Source organism: Lutra lutra, chromosome 6, assembly GCF_902655055.1.
Source record: "Lutra lutra chromosome 6, mLutLut1.2, whole genome shotgun sequence".
In the NCBI taxonomy this organism is placed as follows: Eukaryota; Metazoa; Chordata; class Mammalia; order Carnivora; family Mustelidae; genus Lutra; species Lutra lutra.
The window spans coordinates 129,125,109-129,151,079 of NC_062283.1; the positions used below are offsets into that span (position 1 = coordinate 129,125,109).

The 25,971-nt window shown below is 38.5% G+C and overlaps 1 protein-coding gene across 2 annotated transcripts in view; it reads right to left on the reverse strand.

The window, feature by feature from the left end:
- The window catches only part of PDSS2 (decaprenyl diphosphate synthase subunit 2), a 256,809-nt gene that overhangs the window by 125,780 nt on the left and 105,058 nt on the right, over nucleotides 1-25,971 (reverse strand). For both annotated transcript variants that reach the window (XM_047733752.1, XM_047733753.1), the window contains exon 2: nucleotides 20,032-20,166. In XM_047733752.1, the coding sequence (XP_047589708.1) occupies nucleotides 20,032-20,166 (135 nt within the window). The remainder of the gene's footprint in view (nucleotides 1-20,031; nucleotides 20,167-25,971) is intronic.

A 25,971-nucleotide genomic window follows, 5' to 3' on the forward strand; every position in this document is an offset into this window, starting at 1 on the left:
GTCCTTTTAAATATAATTTAGCCCTACAAAGGGAGGCAGACTAGGCCTCTCTAGAACCGTACCTGCTCTCTCCTTTTGTCTTAGCGCTATGAGCAGAGGTGAACTGCAGAGACAGTGTAGTTGGTGGCTAAGAGTTGAGGCTCTGGAGTTAGACTGCCTGGCTTCAAATCCTGGCCCCATCACTGTGTCGCTTTGATCAAGATGCTTCACCTCCATATGCTTCAGTTTTTTTCATCTGTGAAATGGGGATGATAATCTCTAAGGGTGCTGTGAGGATTCAGTGAGTTAATGCATGTAAGAAAACTAGAATGGGGTCTGGATGCTAATAGGTATTAGCTATTAATTATGGCCTAACAAAATTAAAACTCTGTGATTCATGGACAGGACTCCCTTGTGAAAGCAGAGAATATATCAGATTAGAAAGGTGGTCCTCTGTGGGGGGGGGGGGGGGAAGAATGAAGAAGCAAGAATAAAAGGGCAAAAAAAGAAGTATAATGTCAACAGAATAGCTAGTTGACACCAAAAAGTACTGCATTAAGTTCATAGGTGCTTTCAAATGATTCTTTTTTTTATTTAAAAGATTTTATTTATTTATTTGTCAGAGAGATAGAGCATGCACAAGCAGGCAGAGTGGCAGGCAGAGGCAGAGAGAGAAGCAGACTCCCCGCTGAGCAAAGAGCCTGATGTGGGACTCGATCCCAGGACCCTAAGATCATGACCTGAGCCAAAGGCGGATACTTAATCAACTGAGCCACCCAGGCATCCCCATTTTTAAAATTTTTAAAGAAGATTTTATTTATTTATCTGTCAGAGAGAGAGAAAGAGAGAACACAAGCATACAGAGTGGCAGGCAGAGGCAGAGAAAAACAGGTTCTCCACTGAGCAAGGAGCCCAAAGTGGGACTCAATCCCTGGACCCTGGGATCATGACTAGAGCTGAAGGTAGCCGCCCAACCAACTGAGCCACCCAGGTGTCCCTCAAATGATTCTTTTAGAGAATTATTTATTTATCTTGGGAGGGGAGGGGGAGAAAATCCCAAGTGGACTCCCCACTGAACATGGAGCCCAAAGCGGGGCTCAATCTCATGACCCCGAGATATGACCTGAGCTGAAATCAAGAGTCAGACACCCAACTGACTGAGCCACCCAGGACTCCCTGTTCTTCCAAATGATTCTTATAATAGCTGTGGTAGGTAGGTAGTATTGTCCCTATTTTTACACATGAGTACATGGGGGCTCAGAAAAGTCAAGGAACTTGCCCAGACAAACCAACAGGACCATGATTTAAAACTATGGGTGGATGAATACAGCTGTGCTCTCCCAACACCTACGTCTCTTCACCAGAACGGTAAAAATAGGATTCCATTTCCTTAGAATGAAAATTATGATATCAAACTTCACATTGCTGAGAAAAAACCCGAGTTGCCTATGTTTTTATATCATTTTCTAGACCTACTCCAGGAAATAGAAACATGTGCCCATGTTCTGATTTCATGAGCTATGCTAAAGATTTCATTTCATAAAAATCATGAGCTATATACATAAAGCAAGAGAAACTTGTCAAGAAGTTTAGAGTCTATTACAATTACACAATGTGTAACAAAAATATTATTCTCAGGGTGCCTGGGTGGCTCAGTCAATTAAGCATCTGCCTTTGGCTCAGGTCATGATCTCAGGGTCCTGGGATCGAGCCTCACATTGAGCTCCCTGCTCAGCAGGGTGTCTGCTTCTCCCTCTGCCCTTCCCCCCTGCTCATGCTCTCTCTCAAATAAATAAGTAAATAAAATATTTTAAAAAATTATTCTCTAGAATTCCAATTCTATATTTTCAGACACAAAATGACCAGGCTTACATTTGGTTTATAACATGAGGTAGGTCCAGCTCTAGTCTCTGATTTACACTTTTTCAATCTTAAATATTATGTAAGGTATTCTGTGGGTCTTTAATATCCCTGTGATTCATATTCCATATTTTTTTAAAGATTTTATTTATTTGACAGAGAGGGAGAGCACAAGTAGGGGGAGTAGGGGAAGCAGACTCCTCAATGAGCAGGGTGCCCGACATGGGGCTTGATCCCAGAACCGCAGGATCATAACCTGAGCCAAAGGCAGATGCTTAACCAACTGAGCCACCCAGGTACCCTCCTATTCCATATTAATTTGGCTTCTTAGGTATTTTTTTTCCCTACCAAAGAACAGAAGTTTCTTATAACAAAATGAGAGTAAAGTTAGAAAAAGATATAGTTAAAGAAAACCATGGAAAAGGTGAATAATATGAGACTATCTGGCTATATATAAAGCATTAACTTCAGGAGTTGAACTCAGAAGCATAAACTAGAGTCTTATGGATCTTTTATATACATAGAAGGACTTTTCACACTGCCACTTCTTTGTTGATAGGAATGCTTTACCTTGGGGCACCTGAATGGCCTCAGTCGGTTAAGTGACTGCTTTTGGCTTAGGTCGTGATCTCAGGGTCCTGGGATCGAGCTCCACATCAGGCTCCTGGCTCAGTGGGGAGCCTGCTTCTCTCACTCTCGTTCAAGTAAATAAATAAAATCTTAAAAAAAAAAAAAAAGGAATGCTTTCCTTAAGTGTGGAGGATAATCTCTTCCCTCTGTTTTTCTCTCTCTCTCTCTCTCCCTCTCTCTCTCACACACACACACACACACACACACACACACACACGCACGCACGTGGGTCTTGTCACATGTTGGTCCTATACTGATGAAAAAGTACCAATCCCCAGGGGAAGCTTCAAATACCCTAAGACAAGAAGCTGCAAAGGTGGGGGGGGGTTGGAGAGTGGTGAGCAGACAATCCTCTATAGAGACACTTTCTATACGTATATACTATTTTTTAAACCTAAAACATATATAATTTTTTTCTTTAATTACAGTTTCCCATATAACCATTAGTAGATTCCAGTGATGCAAGCCATATTTATTAGAGGCAGCATGTCAAATAGGAGTTGACAATTACAGTCTCTATCAATACATATTATGCCAGACGGTAATGAGCCATCCACAAAGGGCTAGCCATCCAAAATAATCACGCTGCTTTCCAGAGAAATGTCGAAGAGGTTATGGTTTATTACCCAGTGCTCATTACATATACAGTGGCAGCATTAGCAATTTTTCCTTCATTTGTGTCTCATTTAAGGATCTGCCCCCACAAGCACAGTCAAATTAGTACACAAGGTTAAAACCATTATGCCCAGAAAAAAATTAAGTTGTATTTTATTTTACAGTAATGGTGGATCAAAGGTCCTTGGAATCTATTATTTGCGAAACCATTATCTAACACAGAATATTAACAAAAGGGAAAAGAAAAGCGATGCCCTGCCAGCATGGCTTTGACAGGAATGAAGACAGGCTCTTTGAAATAAGCAAACACCACATTACTTAATTAAAGGCCCCTAAAAAAAAAACTATTTTAAAAATAACACTAAGGTTGTGACATCAACTGACAAAAGTCACAAAATTAAAGTTAACGATGAAGGACCAACCTGTATTTTCAAATGCCTCATTTACATCAATTTATTTTTAAACATTTTTTACTCTGCTTTTGTGCTCAACTTGGTTATAAATTCACTTATTGCTATAAATACTTATTTTCTTAAAAAGATAACCGAGTTTCTTATCTTTGTGGCAAACCCACATTTATTGATATCTAATGAATTGGGATTTGGGCTATACTATAACTAGAAAGGTTTGGTCAAGAGGGGACATCTTGGAGTGAGTTATGAATATTAAAATAGATACTGCTAAATAACAGCTTTTTAATAGATTTTGTCAAATCATCAGATAACCAATTAACAGCATCTGAACTGAGGTAAATAGTTGTAGCAAAAAGATCTTTTGAAGATGTTTCTGAAGTCCTGATGGGTTGTTAATGACCTGTTCAAATTCATACAATTAGAAGGACAATATTTCAAATAGTTTCTCTATATGTTAATATTAACAGCCTGCAATTGTAGTCAACATTTGAGGATCCCTCACTTCTCTTTAATGGGCATTTATGGCATGCCTGCCACATGTCAAACTCTGTGATAGGCTCTGAGAATTCATCCAAGAAAAAAAAAAAAGAAAGGAATAAAACCATAGCTCGGTTCTCAAGAAGCTGATGGCTAGCTAGATCAGGGAAGGGTTTACAGAGCAAACCAAATGATTTTAATCCTGGGCAATAACTACTATCCTAGAAGTAAACACAGAGTTCCAAGGGAGCCCAGAGGAAGGAGGCCTCACCCAAATCTTGATGGAATAAGGGAAGGAGTTCCAAAGAAAGCAGCTTTTAAAGTGGGACCCAAAGGGTAATTCTACCCAATAGGGAACAGTAGGGGAAAAAGACGCTGGGAATGTGGAGAAGTGGAGAGTGAAGGGCTGAAGTGGGGCTGTTTACCGCAAATCATTAGAATATACATTTTAAGGAATCTCTTTTATTTTATTTATGTATTTATTTTTATTTTTAAAGATTTTTATTTATTTATTTGACAGAGAGAGAGAGAGAGACAGCAAGAGAGGGAACATAAGCAGGGGAGTGGGAAAAGGAGAAGCAGGCTTCCCATTTGAGCAGGGATTCCAACACTGGGCTCCATCCCAGGACCCTGGGATCATGACCTGAGCCAAAGGCAGATGCTTAACCGACTGAGCCACCCAGGCACCCCAAGGAATCTCTTTTAAACACTGACCCAGATTAGAAGAAAACATCCTAAAGTTGGAATGATGGACTTTATGAAATAAAGTCAGCAAAGAAGTTCTAGAACAGTTCAGATAACCATGTTTTAAATTTTGAAAAAAAAATTTTTTTTAAGATTTTATTTATTTGTCAGAGAGAGAGAGAGAGAGAGAGAGAGCGAGCACAGGCAGACAGAGTGGCAGGCAGAGGCAGAGGGAGAAGCAGGCTCCCCACAGAACAAGGAGCCTGATGTGGGACTCGATCCCAGGACGCTGGGATCATGACCTGAGCCGAAGGCAGTGGCTTTAACCAACTGAGCCACCTAGGCGTCCCAAATTTTGAAAAATTTTATCTTAAGGAATAGATTACCTGGTCAGGTCCATGTATGGTAAATCAAATTTCAGAGTGGATAAATGTATTATCTATTTAATGTTAATTAAATCTGACTGAATAATTTGATATGACCAAAATCTGAATTTCATTGGCTATTCTAATTGATCTTTACCACCACAAATGAGGGCAGTATCCTTGTTTTTTTCTCCCTAAACTGATGAAAGTATGAACTATGATGTGTTATATATCTAATATATGTGTCTATGATATACTGTCTGTATATTTTAAAAATACACATTAGAGATAATAAACTTTAAAAGGACCGAGAGTAGACTGATTTAATTCTTTTGGTATGGTACCCAGTACAGTTCAGTGTAATCTGATACCTACAAAAGCATTTTTTCCAAAGATTTATTTATTTGAGGGAGAGAATGAAACGGCAAGCACAAAGGAAGAGGGAGAAGGAGAAGCAGACTCCCCACTGAGCAGGAAGCCTGATGGGGGGCTCAAGCCCAGGACCCTGGGATCATGACCTGAGCCAAAAGCAGACGCTCAACTGACTGAACCACCCAGGTACCCAAATTCCTAGATCTTTAAGGATTCTTCATAGTAGGTAAAGAATTCTTCACAGAAGTGTTGTTTTCCCCTTCCCAAATTGTCTAAGGAGTCCTTCATTCACCTCTGGATAAAGGCACATCTATTAATAACTATTCAAATTTTCCTTAGCTTCGTACACATTGATAAGATGTAAGAGTATTATCTCAAGGTCATCAGATGTTCAGATTGTCAGTTACAAGTGTACCTAATAAAATGAAAAAAACTGAGTAATTATTAGTTTACCTACGAAGTGTGTTTGGTAATCAGACTCTTTTCTATTGGAGGGTGGGAGAGTAGCAAAAGGATATGAAAGCGGTTAGGAGGCTATCATCACAAAGTCTATCTACATTGGCTGATTTTCTGGCATCCTCTTTCTCTCACCAAGGCATTCTAAGAGAGAATCGCTGTCCACTCCAATACCACATTTAACAGGAGGCCAGAAGAGGTCAGTGGAGAGTACTGTTAGGTATCCCATCCTCCAACCCACAAGGCACACTTCAGGTCTCTGTCTAGTACCCCTCCCCGCACCCCCGCCCACCACCTAAAAAGAAGAAAGCAGAATTAATCATTATACTCAATTTTTTACTTTGCCACAAACAGATGACTTGAAGGTTGTTGTAATATTTGACTTAAAAAAGAAAAAAAAAAGGTTTGAAGTAGAAAACAAATTCTTCTGTGTGGCTGTAAAATATAAGTTTTTATACTAAAAAGTTGCTTCAAGAGGACAATGACAATAAAAATGATAATGCCTTGATATTCCTATTTTCTCTGAGATAATACTCCATTATTTCTCAAAAACATACGAGTTGCAGAGGTATAAAAATTCCCATTTAAATATACTCAATATCTGATTATTTGTGTTACGGGAAAAAAAAAAAAAAAAGAGTATGGGATTAATAAGAACTAGAAAGTCCCCAGCTTCTAAACTGTTTCTAAAACAAACAGGAGAACAGAAAAACTAAACAAGCTGTTTTGAATGTTTTAAATATGTAAATACGAATTTTTCTTCTCTTTTTATCTTCAGGGAAGTGTAAACTACATAGAAAGCTCTACACCCATTTAGAGTTGAAGAATTAGAAGGAAACAGACTCTGGACTTTCAAATAACAGTTCTTCTGTCTTTACTTGGCTCTCTTAGGAACTTCCTTCACTCAAGGCCCCCTATCAAGTGTAGGTAGCATCTAAAAGCGAACCTTGGCTAGTCCTTCACAGAGGAGCTACCTTCCCACCAAACTGGAGGTCATGGTTTGGGGCATATTTACTGAGGATAAGTTGGCAATAGCACACCAGGCACAGAGAGAATATAAACCACAAAAGACTATGTGGTACCTGATTTTTGGGCTTTCTGAATTGAAGAGGGGAATCAGTAAAATGAGAAAATGTTAAGAAAAGAACTAACATAGGTGGCTATGTTCAACACATTACAAAGAGGTCCAGGTTACCTTGCCTACCCCCTCATTATTCCTGAAGAAAATAACTTCCAGCCAAACAAACTTTGCATAAGGTACCTATGAAAATAACAAGCTGACTATGAAACACTGCAGGGGTGTCAAAAAGAACTGGTTTTGCATCATTTAAACCATAAACTAAACTAAACCCTAATAATTTATTACTATTCCACTGAAATTCCCCCACAATTCTGATTTTTCAGCTTACTGTTTTTGTTAAATTAAAACTGCTCTGGCCTAGCTACAAAGAGAGAGAAAAAGTAAGTTCCCATTTAAAAAAAATCCTGAACTGAATGTTATAAAATTAAATACAGAAATGCATTTTAAGTGCAAAGACTCCTTCCACTGTTGCCAGTAAACAACTAACAAAGGAGAGTTCAGTAATTTCACAGCCGTATTTTCTCACTCTCCTACACTGAGAACACAGTCGTTTGCATGGCATGATAAGCTGTAAATTATCAACATTTTTACATAGCCTGCTGCAAAGAAAAGTCTGCCAGCTTTCTGCTATATTGGATAGTGTTCAAGTGATTAACTATAGCTTTGGAAAGAAGGGGTGGAAACTTGTTTTGCGTCTCAGTTTGTTGGTTCTCTTATGCACAGCCTCTAAAAATCTGTTACATCATTATTTGTGATAAATATGTAAGTAATTACGGTAGAGGAATAGACACTCTCTATTTCTGCAGGATGTAAATTACCCATGGACAGCAGCATATCTTGTAGGTGCATAATTACCCAAGTATTTCCCTGAAACCGTGACTCCAATGAGTATGAATTTAGTGGTTTTTTCAATACCAAAATTTGTAGCACTGAGTATTTCAAGATTAATGACCAATGAAATACAGTTTGTTCCTGCTCTATAGGAAATGCTCATTAGACAGAACATCTTCTTAGGGCACAAGTCTGTCTTAGAAAGTGGTTCGTATATCAGAGAAAACACACAGTTATCGGTTTTTCCCCAATAGATAAAGAATAAATCTGTGAAAGGAAATATGGAGTTAAAGAGATACAGTTTGCAAATGTAAACGTTTTTATTTTTAAATTGTAGAGAGAGATCCATACTCAATCTCAAAACAAAGGAAATTTTGTCTCAGTATATCAACCGTAGTTCGTGGAGCCCCTGAGTGCCTACCATAATGCGAGGGCTTTGGTAGCCAACGAAAACCTGGTTTCCATCTAACTACACAATTCTGCACCACCAAACATGGAACATAAAAATCTGTGTTTAGTGCTGAGGATGTCAAGATGAGTAAGAAAGTATATTTAGGGCACCCTACTCCAGAGGCCAGGTACAGTAATGGAAAAAGCATGGGTTCTATGATCAAATGGGTTTTTTTTCTTTTCTTTTTTTCTTTTTTAAAAGATTTTATTTATTTGACAGAGAGAGAGACAGCAAGAGAGGAAACACAAGCAGGGGGAGAGGGAGAGGAAGAAGGAGGCTTCTCGCCGCTGAGCACAGAGCCCGATGTGGGGCTGGATCCCAGGACCCTGGGATCATGACCTGAGTTGAAGGCAGATGCTTAACGACTAAGCCACCCAGACACCCCTCAAATGAGGTTTCAATCCCAATTCTGCCATTCACTTACACTATAAACTTGTTCAAGTTATTAAATTTCTATAAGCCTGGTGCCCAAGAAAGCAATTTTTTCTTAACTAATGTCATAAGATTAAATAAATTAACATTTTAGCACATGGAACTGGTACCAGATATTTTTTAAAAAGGTGTTAGCTATAGTAATAATTACTATTTTTCTGTGTTTATCATGCTCAGCCTTGCACATAGCAGGTGTTCAATAAATGGTTGTTGACTAAATGAATGAATTAGCCAATGAGTGAATGAGCCAATGAATGAATGAACAACTCTAGTAGAGGGATGATATAGGAACAGAAATCATTCCAAGACATACAAGAAGTGTCTCAAAGATACAAAATATAACAGAAGGCTCACTGGAGACATGCTGGGTTAGACTAAAACACAGGCCCTTACCTCTAGAAGGTAATGTCTAGTGGGAAGACATATACATAAATTAGTCATTACAAAACAGTGTTAAGTGTTCTAAAAACTCATAGAACATTCCCTCTAGGTTCTGGCTTTAATAGAGACATGGCTTTTCCTGGAGTACTGAAAGCCCTGTATCTTTGTGAGTGGTTATGCTTCACTACCTATAAACCACAGGCTGAGGAGCTGAGAGGTGGGGCCAGTACTCTCATTATTTCTTCACCATCTTGAGAAACCCACTGATCCTTCGAACTACTTTCCACCGCCACTCCTCTCCTCTGTTACTCTGTTTTCCTTAGTCTTTGGTATCTCAGATCAGTTTTGTTGTTCTCCTGGTTGACTTCAATCACATGAACTCCCCATCCCGTAGTTTCTCAATCTACTCAATTCAATCTCTACTACATTCCATCAACCTCACTCTTAGGCACAACTGGAGCTTACCTTTCAGGACTGTTCTCCTTCTAAAATGTTCACTGTGAATCTCCTACTTTTTTCCTACAACCACCTAACCTCTGAGCTCTCTCACTGCATTACTACTCCAACCCCGAATATGAGTCATCAAGACCTCCAGACCTTGATCACTGTTTTCTCCCTAATTTTAGACTCCCTCAGCTTCACTTCCTTGCTCATCAAGCCTAAATAAGATATTTTTTGAGTTTATTTATTTATTGAGTAATCTCTATCCTCCGTGGGACTTGAACTTACAACCCCAAGACCAACAGTCACATGCTCCTCTAACTGAGCCAGCCAGGCAGCCCACACCTAAATAATTTATTAGGTCAAGCATTCCTTTGCACATATCCTTTTCTTGGTGGCAAAGAAAAACCATGATCATGCTTTTACCTTCTCCACTTCTATTCTAGAGCTGCTAGGAATTATTGTGCTAAGGAATTTGTATTTAATCCTGCAGGGAATGGGACACCAGTGAAGAATTAAGGATATTATATTCTGCTTACAAACTTAAAAACTTGAGCAAAGGAGGGAATGGGGGAATCTTAATAAAAGAAAATGAAGGGGCTCCTGGGTGGCTCAGTGGGTTAAAGCCTCTGCCTTCGGCTCAGGTCATGATCCCAGGGTCCTGCGATCGAGGCCTGCATCGGGCTCTCTGCTCAGCAGGGAGCCTGCTTCCCTTCCTTTCTCTCTCTCTCTCTGCCTGCCTCTCTGCCTACCTGTGATCTCTCTCTCTGTCAAATAAATAAATAAAATATTAAAAAAAAAAAGAAAAAGAAAATGAAGACCCAAGATACCAGTAACTTCAGGAGGAAGGATGCCAGGATTAGAGATAACCAACCTGAGGATCTGCTCTTTTCCTCTATTACAACCCACCTACACAATCCAAGAGTGAAAAAATCCAACAGCACAGTGGAGAAGGGAGTTCCTTGGCACCGTGGATGCCAGTACTCTAGTAGCAACTTATGCGAGAGATGTTAAGGATTATCGGTCTTTAAATAAGCAACTTTAATTTAATTAAATATGGAAGGATTGTGGACCCAAGAGTGAATATGGTTATAGCTCTAAAAGTTAAGTTCCAGAAACAGAGCTCTAGAAATGAAATTGCATTCAGTGTCAGATGGCTACTAGATGCATATTATTTTTCTACCTTGTCACTAGAGGCCGGAGACTATTTCTTATTAATATTCGCAGACTCAGCCCTGTGCCTTGCAGAGACGAGGTAGTCAGGATGTGTTGTGTTGTACCACACGCTACTTGAATCTTGCTGAATACGTGTCCTGTGGTTGAGCTCCTGGACCTGAAGCCCATTATGATCACATCTTATAGATAAGTAATCACACAGAGCGATTAAGGGACTGCCTTACACGAAATAGCCTATCAGTTACACATTTGTGACAAGAACCCAGATCTCTAGCCCTTACACCCATGTCTCTATTACACCACACTGTCTGCTAGTGGGAGGTGCCTTGGGTCTGGGTTCAAAGGATCAACAGGAAGGATGAAACTATTAAGCAAACTCTGTCACTAAACATTTTGACTGTACATCTTCTACCACACAAAGCTAACATTTTGTTATGACAAGTGTCAAGAATTAAGCCCTGTTTAAAATGCAGAATTAGGGGCGCCTACGTGGCTCAGTCGGTCAAGTGCCTGCCTTTGGCTCATGTCATGATCTCAGGGTCCTGGGATCGAGCCTCACATCAGGCTCCCTGCTGAGTGGGGTGAGTCTGCTTCTCCAGAGCTCTCCCTCTGCACTGCCCCCTGCTAGTTCCCCCCCCACAAATAATTATTTTTTAAAAAATTAAAAATAAAGATTTAAAAAAATGCAGAATTAGACACCGGACATTGGCTTTGACTATGGCTTCTTGCTAGTCAACACAGCCCTTCTTTGAGGAAAAGATTTAAACTTTTTCACCAACACCAAAGCAATTTATGTGGTGTGTTTTTTGCTGTGATGTATTCAGGCAGGCTAATCTATAGCAAGATATTTATATACAATAAGCGAACTCTCAGCTGAGTAGATTAGTAGCTAAGCCCACCTACTTTTTGTGGTTAATTATACTTGTTTGGTAAGAGGCTGTTCTTATTTTGTGTTTCTCCAACAGCTCTGGTGAAGTAATGACTTGTGATGTACAGTATCCTGAACATAAAGAGCCTTCCCCTTTCTTTTTCAACATATAATTGCTGCATTTGTGCACACTGTGTAAGTTGAAAATAACAATAAAAAGTTAATGAAGAAAATAAGCACTGGTTGTAATGAATTAGTAATATTGCTAGATTTGTATCTGGAGTTTATTTTTATTGTTGTAAGCAGAATACAATCAATAGGAATATGCAATCAAAGTGCACATGCTTTCATCTCTTGAAATCTCTCTGAAAGGGAACTGAGATATCTTTAGGAAATTATCTTCAAAAGCCTACTCTAAATTCAATTATTCAGCATAACCATTTTAAATCACTGTCAATAAGCACTTCTCATTTTTAAGGTTCTTGTAGTACAAAAAGATGCATTTTTAAGTAGGTTTTTATTGCTTTGTAAGTATGAAATAGAACTTTCTTTTAATTTTCAAGTTAATTTTAATCATACAAAATAATAGGAATAGATTTTCTTTACAAAAAAAATTAAATGTTCCAAATAAAGCCCCCTTTGATGATTTCTCTATAGCTGTTCCCAAACCTCCTCCCTTCATACTTCTTCCAACCACTGTCATCATCAGGTGGGTGAGGTTTCTCCCAGACTCTTTTCTAGCATTTACATATGTCTTCTTAAAAAAAACAACAAACTTAACTATGTTTCCTGCTATACATTTCAATATTAATTATTTCACATCAATGTAACTGAGAGCCCAAAATGAATATAATCAACGTGTTCTTACTTAAGCCTCATTTCTTTTTTTTTCCCCCTCAAAATTTATTTATTTATTTGAGAGAGAGAGAGAGAGAGAGAGAAAGAGTGGGCATGCATGAAGGAAGGGCCAGAGGGAGAGAATCTCAAGCAGACTCCTCTGGAGAGGATCCAGAGGTGGAGGTCAACCTCAGGCCCCTTGAAATCATGACCTGAGCTGAAATCACAAATTGGATGCTGAACCATCTGAGCTACCCAGATGCCCCAATCCTCATTTCAAAGGTATTTTTTGATTTGGTCAATCTCTAAGGTATATATGGTTTCCTAATTTTGTTAGGCAGTTTTAAGTACCAGACAAATTCTAATGTGAGGTATGAAGGTGAAGATGGATAGTCTACTGTTACCATGACTAGACGTCATCAGAAATTAACTCATGCCACACTAAAAAGATAATTATAAACTAAAATATTTTCAGCTGAGACCAAGACTTATTCCCTAAATTTAAAGATTTATCAACAACAAAACTCACTTCTTTTACCATTTTTAAAATTTTCCACCGTTCTCCTTAAATTAAGATTTCATTTGGGCTTCCAAATATTCTACCATCACTTCTGTGACAGCATCCCAAGTCTGACAAACTTCCTCTTAGAGGAGAAATCACTGTTAACACGAGTCATTTTATTAAGATGTTTTCTAGATTTAACTTATAGTTATGTTTATGCTTTTTTTGGTGATTAGTTCTAAAAGCCCAACAATGACCTTAGGATATAATGATTAATTTAACCTTAATCAACTGAATAATACACTGAGTTAAAAAAAAAAGAACTAGCACAATTTCCAAGAAGTTGACGGTGTCCATTTTAAGATTTTATGTATTTATTTGAGAGAGAGTGAGTAGGAAGAAGAGGGAGAGAGAATCTGAAGCAGACTCCATACTGAGTGCAGAGCCCAGTGCAGGACACAATCCCGTAACTGTGAAATCATGATCTGAGTCAAACCAAGAGTCAGACACTTAACCAACTGAGCCACCCAGGTGCCCCGATGGTGTCCATTTTAACAAGGAGAGTAAACCTAAGAAAGTAAATCATTTTGCTTCACTCCTGCTCTCTTTGTTAAAAAAAAAAAAATCTATACTTTATGCATTTTAATAGTCTACCTGATCTTGTCAAAAAGGGGAAAAGAAAAAGTTCAGGTCAGCCCAGGGACTCTAAAGCCCTCATTCTAACAGCAGGACTAAACTAACCACCAGTTTTGTTTTGTTTTTTTAAAGATTTTATTTACTTATTTGACAGAGAGAGATCACAAGTAGACGGAGAGGCAGGCAGAGAGAGAGAGAGAGAGGGAAGCAGGCTCCCCGCTGAGCAGAGAGCCTGATGCGGGACTCGATCCCAGGACCCCGAGATCATGACCTGAGCCGAAGGCAGCGGCTTAACCCACTGAGCCACCCAGGCGCCCTAACCACCAGTTTTTTGGTAAAAGTGCATTATGAAGTGCTTAAGTAAAACAAACATACAGTTAAAAATAACTCAGACCACTGAGGACATAAAATGAATGAAGTCTCTCTCATCCCATTTCCCCCAACCAGTTGCCCATCCCCAGAGGTGACCACAATTAACTCTTTGTGTCTCTTTTAAAGCATTTTCCATGTGTAGAAAAATCCACCGTTCACCCATTCAAGCCCCAGTGGGATCAAACTGTAATACGTTTCTGCATCTTGATTTTTTTTTCTTGATTCTTCGAGATCTTTCCAGATCAGGCAAACAGACCTCCTTAATGTTTTTAAACCTCCATCTGATACTCCCTTGCATCAGTAACAACATGGGCTCTCTTGGTGGATGCTTTATTTCCCTTTTTTGGGGTTGCTGTTGTTCTTGCAAACAATGCTACAAAAAGCATTCTTATACATACATCTTTGAGCATTTGTGTTTACACATCAGCAATTTTGCTAAATCAAAGGGTGGTTGAATTAGAGTATAATTTATAGTTGAAAATGCTATAGCTACCCCAAAGCTAGGCAATGTAGTCTAGCTGAATACTCAGGAAGAAAAGAAAATGTGCTTGGCAAACTTCTTCCAATCTCTTTTATCAGTTAAATAAGAGGTGTTGGGAAATTTCAGGCAACAAAGGTAGAATGAAAATATTTGGTCTGTTTTATAACTGTTAGTTACCAAATTATTTTCTAAGTAACTCTATCAATTAATGTCCCTACTAACAAAGCATTCAAGTGCTTACTTCTTACACACTCACAAATACTGGGTATCAAACTTTTTAATCTTTGCCAATCTGACAAAGGAAAACAGTGATTGTGTTTTAATTTGTCCATTATGATGAATTCCAGACTTTTCCACCTGTTGTTTACTAATCATCTAAGATTCTTTTTCACTGAACAGCCTGTTCATTTCTTTAGTTCATGTTTGTGTTGCATTATCTTCTTCTGGATTTATAAGACCTTCAACTGATTTGTTCATTAAAAATTGGTCCTTTGGCTTGTATGTTTTAAATATTTTTGTAACTCTGGCATTTTCTTTTGACTTTACAGTAATTTTTTCCACTTATGTGCAGTCAAATGTATTTTTTGTTTATAGTTTCAGGGTTCTGGAACCTTTTAGGGAGGTCTTCCTTGCTTGAAGATTAAATGATAATAAAAATTTAAAAAATAATAATTTAAAATTATTATTATTATTAATTAGCCATGATCTTAGAGTCACTGACTGCCATCTATGTGTTAGGAATATACTGAGTGCTGGGGTAACATGGAGAAAATAGATCATCTGAACTATGTTTCACAGCACACAAAGTACACAGTTTTCTGTTATCAGTATTACAAATAAATACAGAAAATGATCGGTCCATAATTTTATTTTTTTACTCATCAGCTCACCTGTCACCCAGAAGCAATACTGTCACTACACTGGTTCCCCAACAGCAGGTCATTCTCCTCCCTATGGAAATGGGAATTGAGGACAACATAAACTCAGAGGAGTCTAAAACCAGTAAAACATCAAGCCATAGAGACGCTAGAATGGGAGCTGTGGATAACAGAGGTGAGCAAATAAAAGGCACTGAAAGAAGGAATAGGTCAAAATATAAAGCAAATAAACTTTTAATGGGATTTTTAAAAATTTAGGGGCGCCTGGGTGGCTCAGACGGTTAGGCAGCTGGCTCTGTGATTCCGGCTGAGGTCATGACCTGAGTCCTGGCTGAGGGGCCACAAGGCAGGCAGGCTCTGTGCTCAGCAGGGAGTCGGCTTGAGGATTCTCTTTCCCTCTCCCTCTGCCCCTCCCCCGCACTCTCTCTCTCTCAAATAAATCTTTAAAAAAAGATAAAATCAAAAGATGCAAAAATTTAGTAGATCTTCTGCAGTACTGTGTGTGTTATTTTTTTGGATTTTTCAATGATATTCCACTAATACTTTTTTCCTTTGAAATGTAACTTTACATCTCACTTTACATGATAACTATGTTGAGAAGTTGAGACTTTTTCATGTTCCATGAGGAGTACTTTAGAGTTGGCTTTACAGCTCACGTCCTGAACTGAAAGTGTCAAAGGACATAATAAGGTACAGTCACTGTGAGACACAGTCCATGTTAAACTACTACTGTAAAATGTGTGATTCCAAATGTGTATTTTGTTTGGCATACTACGTTTATGCTCTATGGAGGTTCGGCCGTGCAAAGGTTCTTGTTTCAATCTCTTCTACCAGAGTTAATAAAAGATGTTGGGAAATTTCAGGCAATGAAGGTAGAATGAAAACATGTGGTCTGTTTACAACAGTTAGTTAGACAAGAAATAACTGAATCAATTCTTGCTAAAACAACCGAGAAAGCTGAAGTATTCGTAAGGAAAATTCACCTAAGTTTCTTTAAACTTAATAATTACATTAGAGACATCTATACTTTGTAATATCATATTTTATATATTGTAATGACTTTCTTGTACATAAAATAAAAATATTCTATCCTTAAGATAGTAGGAAGTTATAAATTTATCTTCTTAGGAGTGGCTATGATACCTGGCAATTTAGTAATACTCTTAAAGATTAATTTTTTTATTATTGAAATATAGCTGACATATAATGTTGTATTAGTTTCAGGGGTGCAACAGTGATGTGACAATTGCATACATTACTCAGTGCTCACCACAATCAGTATAGTCACCATCTGTCACTATACAACATTACAGTATTACTTTTTTGATTGATCACTTTTGCAATCAATTTTTTGAAAGCCAGGATTGGAGGAATAAAACTGAAGTCCACAGCCTTGTTGGCAAAAGGCTATGGTAGATGTTTATAGTGCAGTTTTATAAATGTAGCTCTCGTAGCTGTTTTTCAAAATGTAATTATTACATTTTAGCCTCACTTCTGCCTCTCTTGGCCATTAAATGCTACATTTCCTAAGCATATCCACAGGTTATATCCATCACTTATATCCTTAGGCCAAACAAAAGAGGTCACCTAACTCACTTTTGGTCCCTTAGGTAATTTACTCAGGTCCCATGATCTGACCTCAAAGTCAAGTTTATGAGAGAAAAACACAAACAATGTAAATCCCAGAAGTCTGGAGGTGAATTAAAAAGCTCCCAAGTCAGTACTTCCCTCAAATGTTAAATAATTCACTGTGTCATTATAGATACAAGACTCCAGCGAAAGTTACACTTGAACAATTAAGGAACCAAGAGCCAAACAAATGACTTCAGGGGTAGAGAAACAAATTAATGGTTTCTCATAGTACTGTGCCAAATTACATTTTCACATTAACAAGTGTGTAAAACACCCAAGCATCACCAACGACTTACTAGATTAAGTTTGATTATAGAAAATAGCTTGGAACAACACACCAGGATTATTTGGTAAACATATTTATGGATTCTATAAAACCCATTTATATTATTTATAAAGTTTTTATATTCATAATGTACCACCTATTCTTTTGTAAAGTTTTTTTTATAATTGTTCATGTTACTATAATCATCTGTCACATGTGTTATATTCCTCCAAAGGATCAGAAGGAGATGCAACTGTTTCTTAGTGGCTAGATGCGAAATTCAAAACACAAGATCACATTACAGTGCCCTGTCCACATACAGATATCACCACCGGCCTAGGAGAAAGGGGGCGCACTTTAGAGTAAAAGTAGGATTTACATACCAACTCTATCACTTTCCAACTAGAAGATTTTAGATAGTTCTCAACCTCAGTCTTAGCTTCTTTTACTGCAAAATGGGGATAATTCATTTGTGCAAATATTTAGGGAACACATATGCATCAAATAGTACTTTCCAAGGGTTATTTTTATTTTAGGATGAGAGATAATAAAACATAGCTGGTCTTCATTAAAGATATGTACAGTCACCCAATTGCAAAAGCAGAGGTCCAACCAATAGGGTCAAAGTGGCAGACTGAAAATCAACAGAGTTCCTAAAGGAAACAAAGATACATGGGATACAAGGTACTATGGAGTCCATTTGCTTTCCAGGGATTAACAAGATTATTGGTATTCATTACAGATCTCTATGTATTTTCTGTGGTTAATTCAACTAAACTCAATCAAGGGCTCTCTACAAAACTCCTAAGGTAAAGTTTTGAGCTCTAATTCAGACAGGCTGGGGGAAGGATGTAGATGTATAGAAGATTTGCCAATTTACTTTCCATTCAGACGTTTTTCAAAGACATGCTTACAAGAAGAAGATCCTTTTTGGCATACTAATTTAATGGACAGCCTAGCCTATATGTGAAATAAATTCTTTGAATCAGACTAGAAAAGCAGAATGGAATCAAGAAAAAAAAAAACCATATGAAATTTGGAAGGAAAAGAACTATAGTTGGATCCTCAACTTGTCTCATTTGTCAGTTGGGCCACCTTGAAAAAAAATCTCAAGATTTTTGAATCTCAGTTTGCTCAAGAATAAAATAAGTATAATGACAACTCTTATCTATAGCATTTTGGTAACGATCAAATGAGATAACTAATAAAAATGATCAGTAACCTATAAAACACTAAACAAATATAAATTATTTCTCAGTGAGTAGGGACTGAAAACGATCCCAGGTATCCCTTCTGGTGAAGATACTTGCATGGATAAATGGTAAAAGGTCTGCAAAATTATCCTGGCTGGAGGAGGGGTCCAGCAGTGATAATTCTGATTGCTTGTTAATGAGGAAGATCATTTGGCTTCATACCTGGTAAGCAGTAGTCCTCTCTAAATATTATCTAAGAAAAAAAATGTATGGATAGGACTAGTAGAAAAAAAAACAAAACTAAGGTATGGGTTAATTTTTAAAGTAACTCCATGAGATACAGTACCCATAAGTCAAACTTCCCAGAAATGCTTCTTTTTGTGAGGAAAATTTCCTTGTCACCCATGTTTCTGGAGTGGTTTTAATTTCACGTGCCAAAGTCTACCTGCAGGGGCTACAGAGAGGCTCTAGGGAGGCTTTTAACACAATGTCAAGTGCAATAAATACTAAATTAAAAAAAGTTACTACTGATACACTGTTACTAAAAAATACACAGTGATTTTTTTAATGCAATGATTTTTAAAAAAATAGAACTGAAAAATTTTTAAAGATTTTTATTTTTATTTATTTGCCAGAGAGAGAGAGAGAGTACACACAAGCAGGCAGAGAGGCAGGCAGAGACAGAGAGAGAAGCAGGCTCCCTGCCAAGCAAGGAGCCCGATGCAGGACTCGATCCCAGGAGCCCGGGATCATGACCTGAGCCGAAGGCAGCGGCTTAACCAACTGAGCCACCAAGGCGTCCCAAGAACTGAAAATTTTAAGTATGTTTTTATGTGAAGCAAAAATGACTCATACTCACACACGTGTCTAAGTGTGTAGGAGAAAAAATTTCTTATTCTAGCAAGTTTAGTTAAAAACCTTTTCACCATAAAAATAAGCATAATAAAACAATATGGCACTGAAGTACATTCATTCTCCTAAAAAGATAGTTGCAACATTATTTTATAGTTAGGTATCATTTTGAGTAGGTTTAAAAATCATAATTCCTGGACTATGTCTCTATAGAGAAATACCATGATGGTGAAGGAGGGGTAGTCACGAATAGAAAATTTTAAATGGCTAGAACAGAAATGAAAGTTTTCAACACATATGTATAGGGAAATTTACCAGTTACGCATGGAGCTGCTAAGTCTATTAGACTTGTTAAGAACGATAAAAATACATTTAAGGGAATGCCTGGGTGGCTCAGTTGGTTAAGCAGCTGTCTTCGGCTCAGGTCATGATCCTAGCATCCTGGGATCAAGTCCCACATCGGGCTCCTTGCTTGGCAGGGAGCCTGCTTCTCCCTCTGCCTCTGCCTGCCACTCTGTCTGCCTGTGCTCGCTCTCTCTCCCTCTCTCTCTCTCTCTGATAAATAAATAAAATCTTAAAAAAAAATACATTTAAGAAAGAGGGGGGTGCCTGGTTGGCTGAGTCGGAAGAGTGTGTGACTCTTGGTCTTGGGGTCATGAATTCGAGCCCCACACTGGGTGTAGAGATTGCTAAATAAATAAATAACTTAAAAAAAAAAAAGAACAATAAAAATACATTTTTAACCATACAAAATATGTTAATCCGTGAATCAGAGAATGACAAAGAACTAAACAGTGAGCTCCACTGACCACTGTTCAGTAAAAGGAAACACAATTTAGAAAGTCAGGTCAAAAGACTAAGTTCTTCTTACCATGAATAGATCCCACTGACCATGTCATAGTTCTGACACGAAGCATTCGTGCTGCTGGGCCCAGCTGCTTTAGAAATAAGTAGCACCACCAAGCCCCGCAACTGGAGGTTATGCCGGCTATCGTGTACGAGCCCCCTGCCAACAAAAAAAGGAGAGGATTAATATACTGTTACAGGATCAGCCACATCAAGCGAGGAAGTTGCTACTATTCACCAGACTTCCAAATCAGAGAATGGGACTCCGCGGAAAGAAATAGAAGTAGGGGAAGAAAGAGCTAATACAGCAGAAAGCAGTGAGTTCAGGAAACGACCAGCGAAACCCGTGGCTGGCATTAAAAGTGACAGTCTCCGATTGTGAGGCTTATATTGCTATAATGATCTGGCTCCTTCCTCTTTCTGGGTTTTCCTATGGTCTGGACCCTCCACCTCACAATCTCAACTGTTTGCTCAACCCATAGTTTTAAACTGTTCTACGTAGCTAATAGCAACTGAAATACAAATTATATGGCTTGGGTGAAGTGATATTATTTGGGAGAGTGGTAAAAATGATTTCCGTCTTCACAGGTAGAGAAGATGATCAGAGAATTATAGTGACACATCCAAATGACTTAAAAATTTATTTGATAAGTAAAATGGAAATGTATGCCATCAGCAAGTCTTGCCATTTCCTATTATTTATGGAAAGCATTATCATTCTAGACAACAATATGGCTTTAACTTAGCATGTCATTTTATTTTTGCGATGAGTATTGAATTTTCATAATTTCTACTATAACTAAGGCCAGGAATACATTGGTTTTTTTTTTCCTCAAATATTGTAAATGGTTGTCATATAAGAACTAAATGGCAACACAGAAAGGAAGGAAGAAAGAGAGAAAGAAAGAAAGAGAGAGAGAGAGAGAGAAAGAAGAAAGAAGGAAACTATGGGCAATATATTATAATAAATTAATATTTAGAACAATGCTCATGAGCACTAATCAAATAGATACTATGCATACGTACATAAATAACACATGAATATAGTTCTTGAGTGTTGTGGGAAAAAGTATTAAAATTGTATTATACTTCATTAAATTATTAAGCCCTCTTTGGTAAGTGTTGAACAAAGAATTAATTTAAATTAATTAAGTTAACATAGCCAAAATTAATGAGTTAGTTCATTACTTAAGAAAAATCTTTGCCCCTCATGCCTCCAAACAGAAATTTTAAAAACCTTCCTGGTTTCAAAATAAGGCAGATCTTCAAGCTTTCTGCAAAGGAACAGATATAGCTCTTTTGCTAATTATACTTTCCCCTCAATCTAGTAAGTGATCGTCAGCAAGTTTGAGGAGTTAGTAATTTTTAAAAGGAAGTTCTAATTTCTTAGGAAAAAGCAGCTAATTTATAGTAATTAAGTTATATCACAACAGAAACAAATAATCATCAGAAATATCAGAAATATCCAAAGCTTCTCATTGTCATGTAGCTCTCCACTTAAATCCTGTAGACCCAAACAGCAGGGAGGCTGGGAAGCACCCTATTTTATAATAAGTAAATGTAAAGTGGGAGCAGGAACACTTCCTAAGTTTTCTGCTTTGAATTACAAATTTTAACTTAGGCTGCTAGATCCTTATTAATGCACTGCCCAAGGTGAATCTTTATTCTTCCCTTTTTAGATAATAGTATTAAGGAGAAGGTCTGAATTGGCTCTTAACTGAAGAAAGGGAAAAGAGGAAGGTGAGGCTGTATGTGGGTGCTTGTGTTTTGGGGGTTGAACCTGGGGAGGGATGAGGGATATAATAACACAATAAGACCTCCAAGAGGGTGAGAAACTGGAGAAAAGTCTGGCTACATCATGCTAATAAAAGAGCTCTGGTAACAGTTTTGATGCCTGCCTCAAAGTTCTCAGAGATGGGACCTTCCATAGGAGACACACACACAAACGAAGAAGAAAGAAGAAAGAGAAAAGAAGAAAGAAAGGGCGGTGGGGAGAGGGAGGAGAGGAGGATGAAGAAGAAGAAGGGCAACAAATACTCATATAGTGCTTCATATATGCCAGGAACTATTCTAAGGGTTTACTATATATTAACTAAATTAATTCACAAAAACTCCAAGAGGAAAGTACCACAATTACCCCAATTTTGCAGATGAATGAGGAAGAATGAAGCACTCGAAGAAGTTAAGCAACTTGCTCACAGCGGGTAGGCAGCAGAGCCTTGACAAAGCCAAGATCTGAGTCTAGACCAACTGACTCTAGAATCTATATACACTTTTTTTAGAAAAAAATTTTTTTTTGAGATTTTGTTTATTTGAGAGGGAGAGAATGATAGAGAGATTGAGAACGAGAGGGGGAAGGTCAGAGGGAGAAGCAGACTCTCCACCGAGCAGGGAGCCGGATGCGGGACTGGATCCTGGGACTCCGGGATCATGACCTGAGCCGAAGGCAGTCACTCAACCAACTGAGCCACGCAGATGCCCTAGAATCTACTCTTAACCACTATGCTCTCATGACTCTCCAATCTGCTTCATCTCATGTACAAAATTATTTGCTAATAATGAGAAGACTGTAGCTTTAGAAACAGGTTTAAAAAAAAAAAAACCTCCTTCTCCCATTCACTAGCTGTAGGACTCGGAGACTGTTACCTCCACTATAAAATGAGGCTGACGATGTCTACTTTCCATCATCATTTTATGGAAGAAGCAACAAGAAGAAAGTATCTAATACCGTGGAAGCATGTGGTAGGTGATCACATAATCAGAAAATTACATTCGCTGTCCTTATTACTTTTTTGCCACCTATTTTTTTTCTCAACTCATATTTTTTCTTTCTTCTAATCCATTTCTATTCCTGTCTCTCAAAGTCTAGCCCACTCCACAGGCATACATAATCGCCTATAAATCTCCTCTCCTACCTCCCAAAATAACAAAAGTGGAGGAATTCTTCCCCCCCCCACCCCTTGCAAACTTCATCATGCATCAGTGAAACATTTGCCACTTTGAGAAAGCATTCTGAAAAGGTCAGGAAGAGAAACTGTAGTGGACCGGCTGACAGAAACCAAGGGAAGAGTCAGAAAAGCCCACCTTCTGACAGTAGTTAACGACCCGGAGAAGAGCTTAACAGCTTAAGTAAATTAAAAAACTGCTTCCAAACACCACTTCTTGAAATTTACTTCATTAACACCCTTAAAAAAAAAAAAGCACCAAGATAAACTGATAATGTCTGCAGCTCAAAAATTAGCTCACAACCAAACGAGAATAAGAACTTTTGCTTCTGAGCATAAAAAAACCCTTGGGATTCTATAATACAGAGATACTAGTTCTCATCTAGATCAGGCTGTACTCTGCCTGAAACAGCATGAGTTCCTCTCAGTGCCTCTCTACAGGAGGGACACCAATGAGCCAGAGCATGGCTAGAAGACGGTGAATTCCTCTAGTGCCACATGCATGCCTGTAGAAAAAGCTCTGGATGCTAGCTAGGGAATAGTTAGGTTGGTATTCTCAAATTTATCCAGGCAAAGAGGCAGTGAACGCTTACAGCATGTTAGGCATGGTGTAAACAACAGTGGAGGAGGGCCTGATGGTGAGCGCTGGCGAGCTGTGGTCTCCCTTCCGATGGATAAATAGAGTCTGGATTAAAAATCCCAGTAAAATGAGGCATGAGCTACTTTATGGGATGAACAAGGGCTGTGGAAGCACAGAGAAGGGGCCACTAACATAAATGGGGGTGGAGAGGGGTGAAGGAGATTTCCCCAAGACTTAAGGATGAGGAGGCAGTAGCCAGGGGAGCTAAAGCTGAAAGGGGAAGTGAAGGGGCTTAAAAAAAAAAAGGTGTTCCAAAGAAGAAAAAGTATGGGTGAAGGTTTGGAGGAAAGATGGGGGCATAGCTATTTCCAGAACCAACATGGCAGGAGCTCAGCATGTGAGGGGAAGAGTTGGGAGAATGAAAGCTGGCGAAAGGCATGAGAGGGGTCTATTCGTCTGAAAGGGCTCCATCTGGGTAGGAGACAGAACTACTATAGAAACTGACACAACTGGATAGAAAATATGAAAACAGAGCAGGCCAATATTGATTCAACATGAAGAAATTAAAAACAAAAAACAAAAAACAAAGCAGCCTCTGGTGATGCTGAGTCCCGTTAACAGAGACATTTGGGAAACTGCACAGCCCCTGACATACACGCCTGGACTGTTTGACATTTGAAGTTTCTTCTTCCTCTGGGATTCTTCATGATCTCACCTCACTTATTTAATTATCCAATACTCTACAGTATGTATAATAGGCCCCCAAATTGAAAGAATCCTTTATTGTCATCAAAATTAGAATGTCATGAATGAAAGCAATATTAATACCTTGAAATCTTATTTACTGAAGTTCTACAGAATTGTGTTCCTTTTAGCTCATGTGAACTAAAACCTCATCATTCATTCATTCAACTAATTCAGACTGGACACCGTCCATAAATTAGGCACTGTGCGAGGCACAGACACAATGGTGATCAAAACTAGGCATGGAGCTTGTGGAACTTGCAGGCTAGTGGAAAAGACCAGAAATAATGGAAGAATCACAGAGAAATGCAAAATTACAATGGCAGTAAATGCCACAAAGGAAAAAGATGATACTGGGAGGGTTTAAAAAAGGGGAACTGACCTAGCGAGGAAAGTCAGAAGCTTCCGTGAGGAGGTGATGGCTAAGCTGATACCCAAAGGAAGAAGAGATGTAAGAGGGGTCAGCGGGATGGGAACAGACACGAGGAGTATATCTGCAATGCAAGACCAGGCATAAGTGAGGCTGAGAGCACTGTATGAAATGAAGCTGGAGACAGATGGTACTAGACCACACAGGTTAAGCAGGCCACGTGAAGACTTTTGCTCTTTACCCAAAGAGTGGTAAGAAGCCATTGTAGTTTTTATTAAGCAGCAGGTGACATAATCAGATATTTAAAAACAAAAAACAAAAAACAAAAAAAACAAAAAAATCTTATCATCAGTGGAAAAATGACTTGGGTGGAGAGGAAGGAGGAAAAACAAAGTGGGTATGAGGAGCTGAGTTAGGAGGCTTTTACAGTAGTCAATGAGAAATACGGAGGTAGAAATATGGGGGTGGACAAGTGAGAGAGGTACCAAATCTAAAGTAATATTGCAATTCAATTTAAATCGATGGTGGATACTATGTAGTCCTGGAAAATTAACCAATATGGATAGAGCACTAATTTCAAATAATATCATCCTGAAAAATCTGTAGCTGAATTTGGGAGCATGGTAGGAAGGAACTTGGCCCCCTCTAAAATTCTGCTCTAGATCTACAACAGACATAAAGAGCGAACACACACTAATATTTTAATAGCTATACCATTTCGTGATGGACGTAAGGATTGAATAGGTGAAACGCTGTGCAACCCAGCTCTATATCCTTCTCACATTATGGTTTTATGGCTAACTGCATGCATCATCATATCTTTCCACAGCTACTACCTTCCTTTCAGTTCTGTATTTCAAATCCTCAAATCATAGGTATGCCCCCCCACCTCTTTTTTGAGAGGGAGAGGGAGACTGAGAGAGGGGGAGAGAGAGAGACAATCTTAAGCAGCCTCCCTGCCCAGCACAGAGCCCGATGCAGGGATTGATCTCACCGCCCAGAGATCATGACCTGGGCCAAAGTCAAGAGTCAGACGCTTAATGGACTAAGCCACCCAGGCGTCCCTGATACCTTTCCATGTAGCCTCTCAAATTCCATTTCTTCAACACATATGTACCAAACATGAGAGGCATACAAAGAAATAAGTGATATAAATAAAAAATTATAATAATAGGTTCAAATATGTTTAAGCTGAATAATAACAAGCAACATATACCAAAGGTAGTAGAGTAACAAAAAGCTATCAGTACACAGAAGAAAGAAAACTGTTTCTCGCTAGAGGTGCTCCTGACAGTAGAGGTAGCATTCAGATGGAGCCTGAGAGTT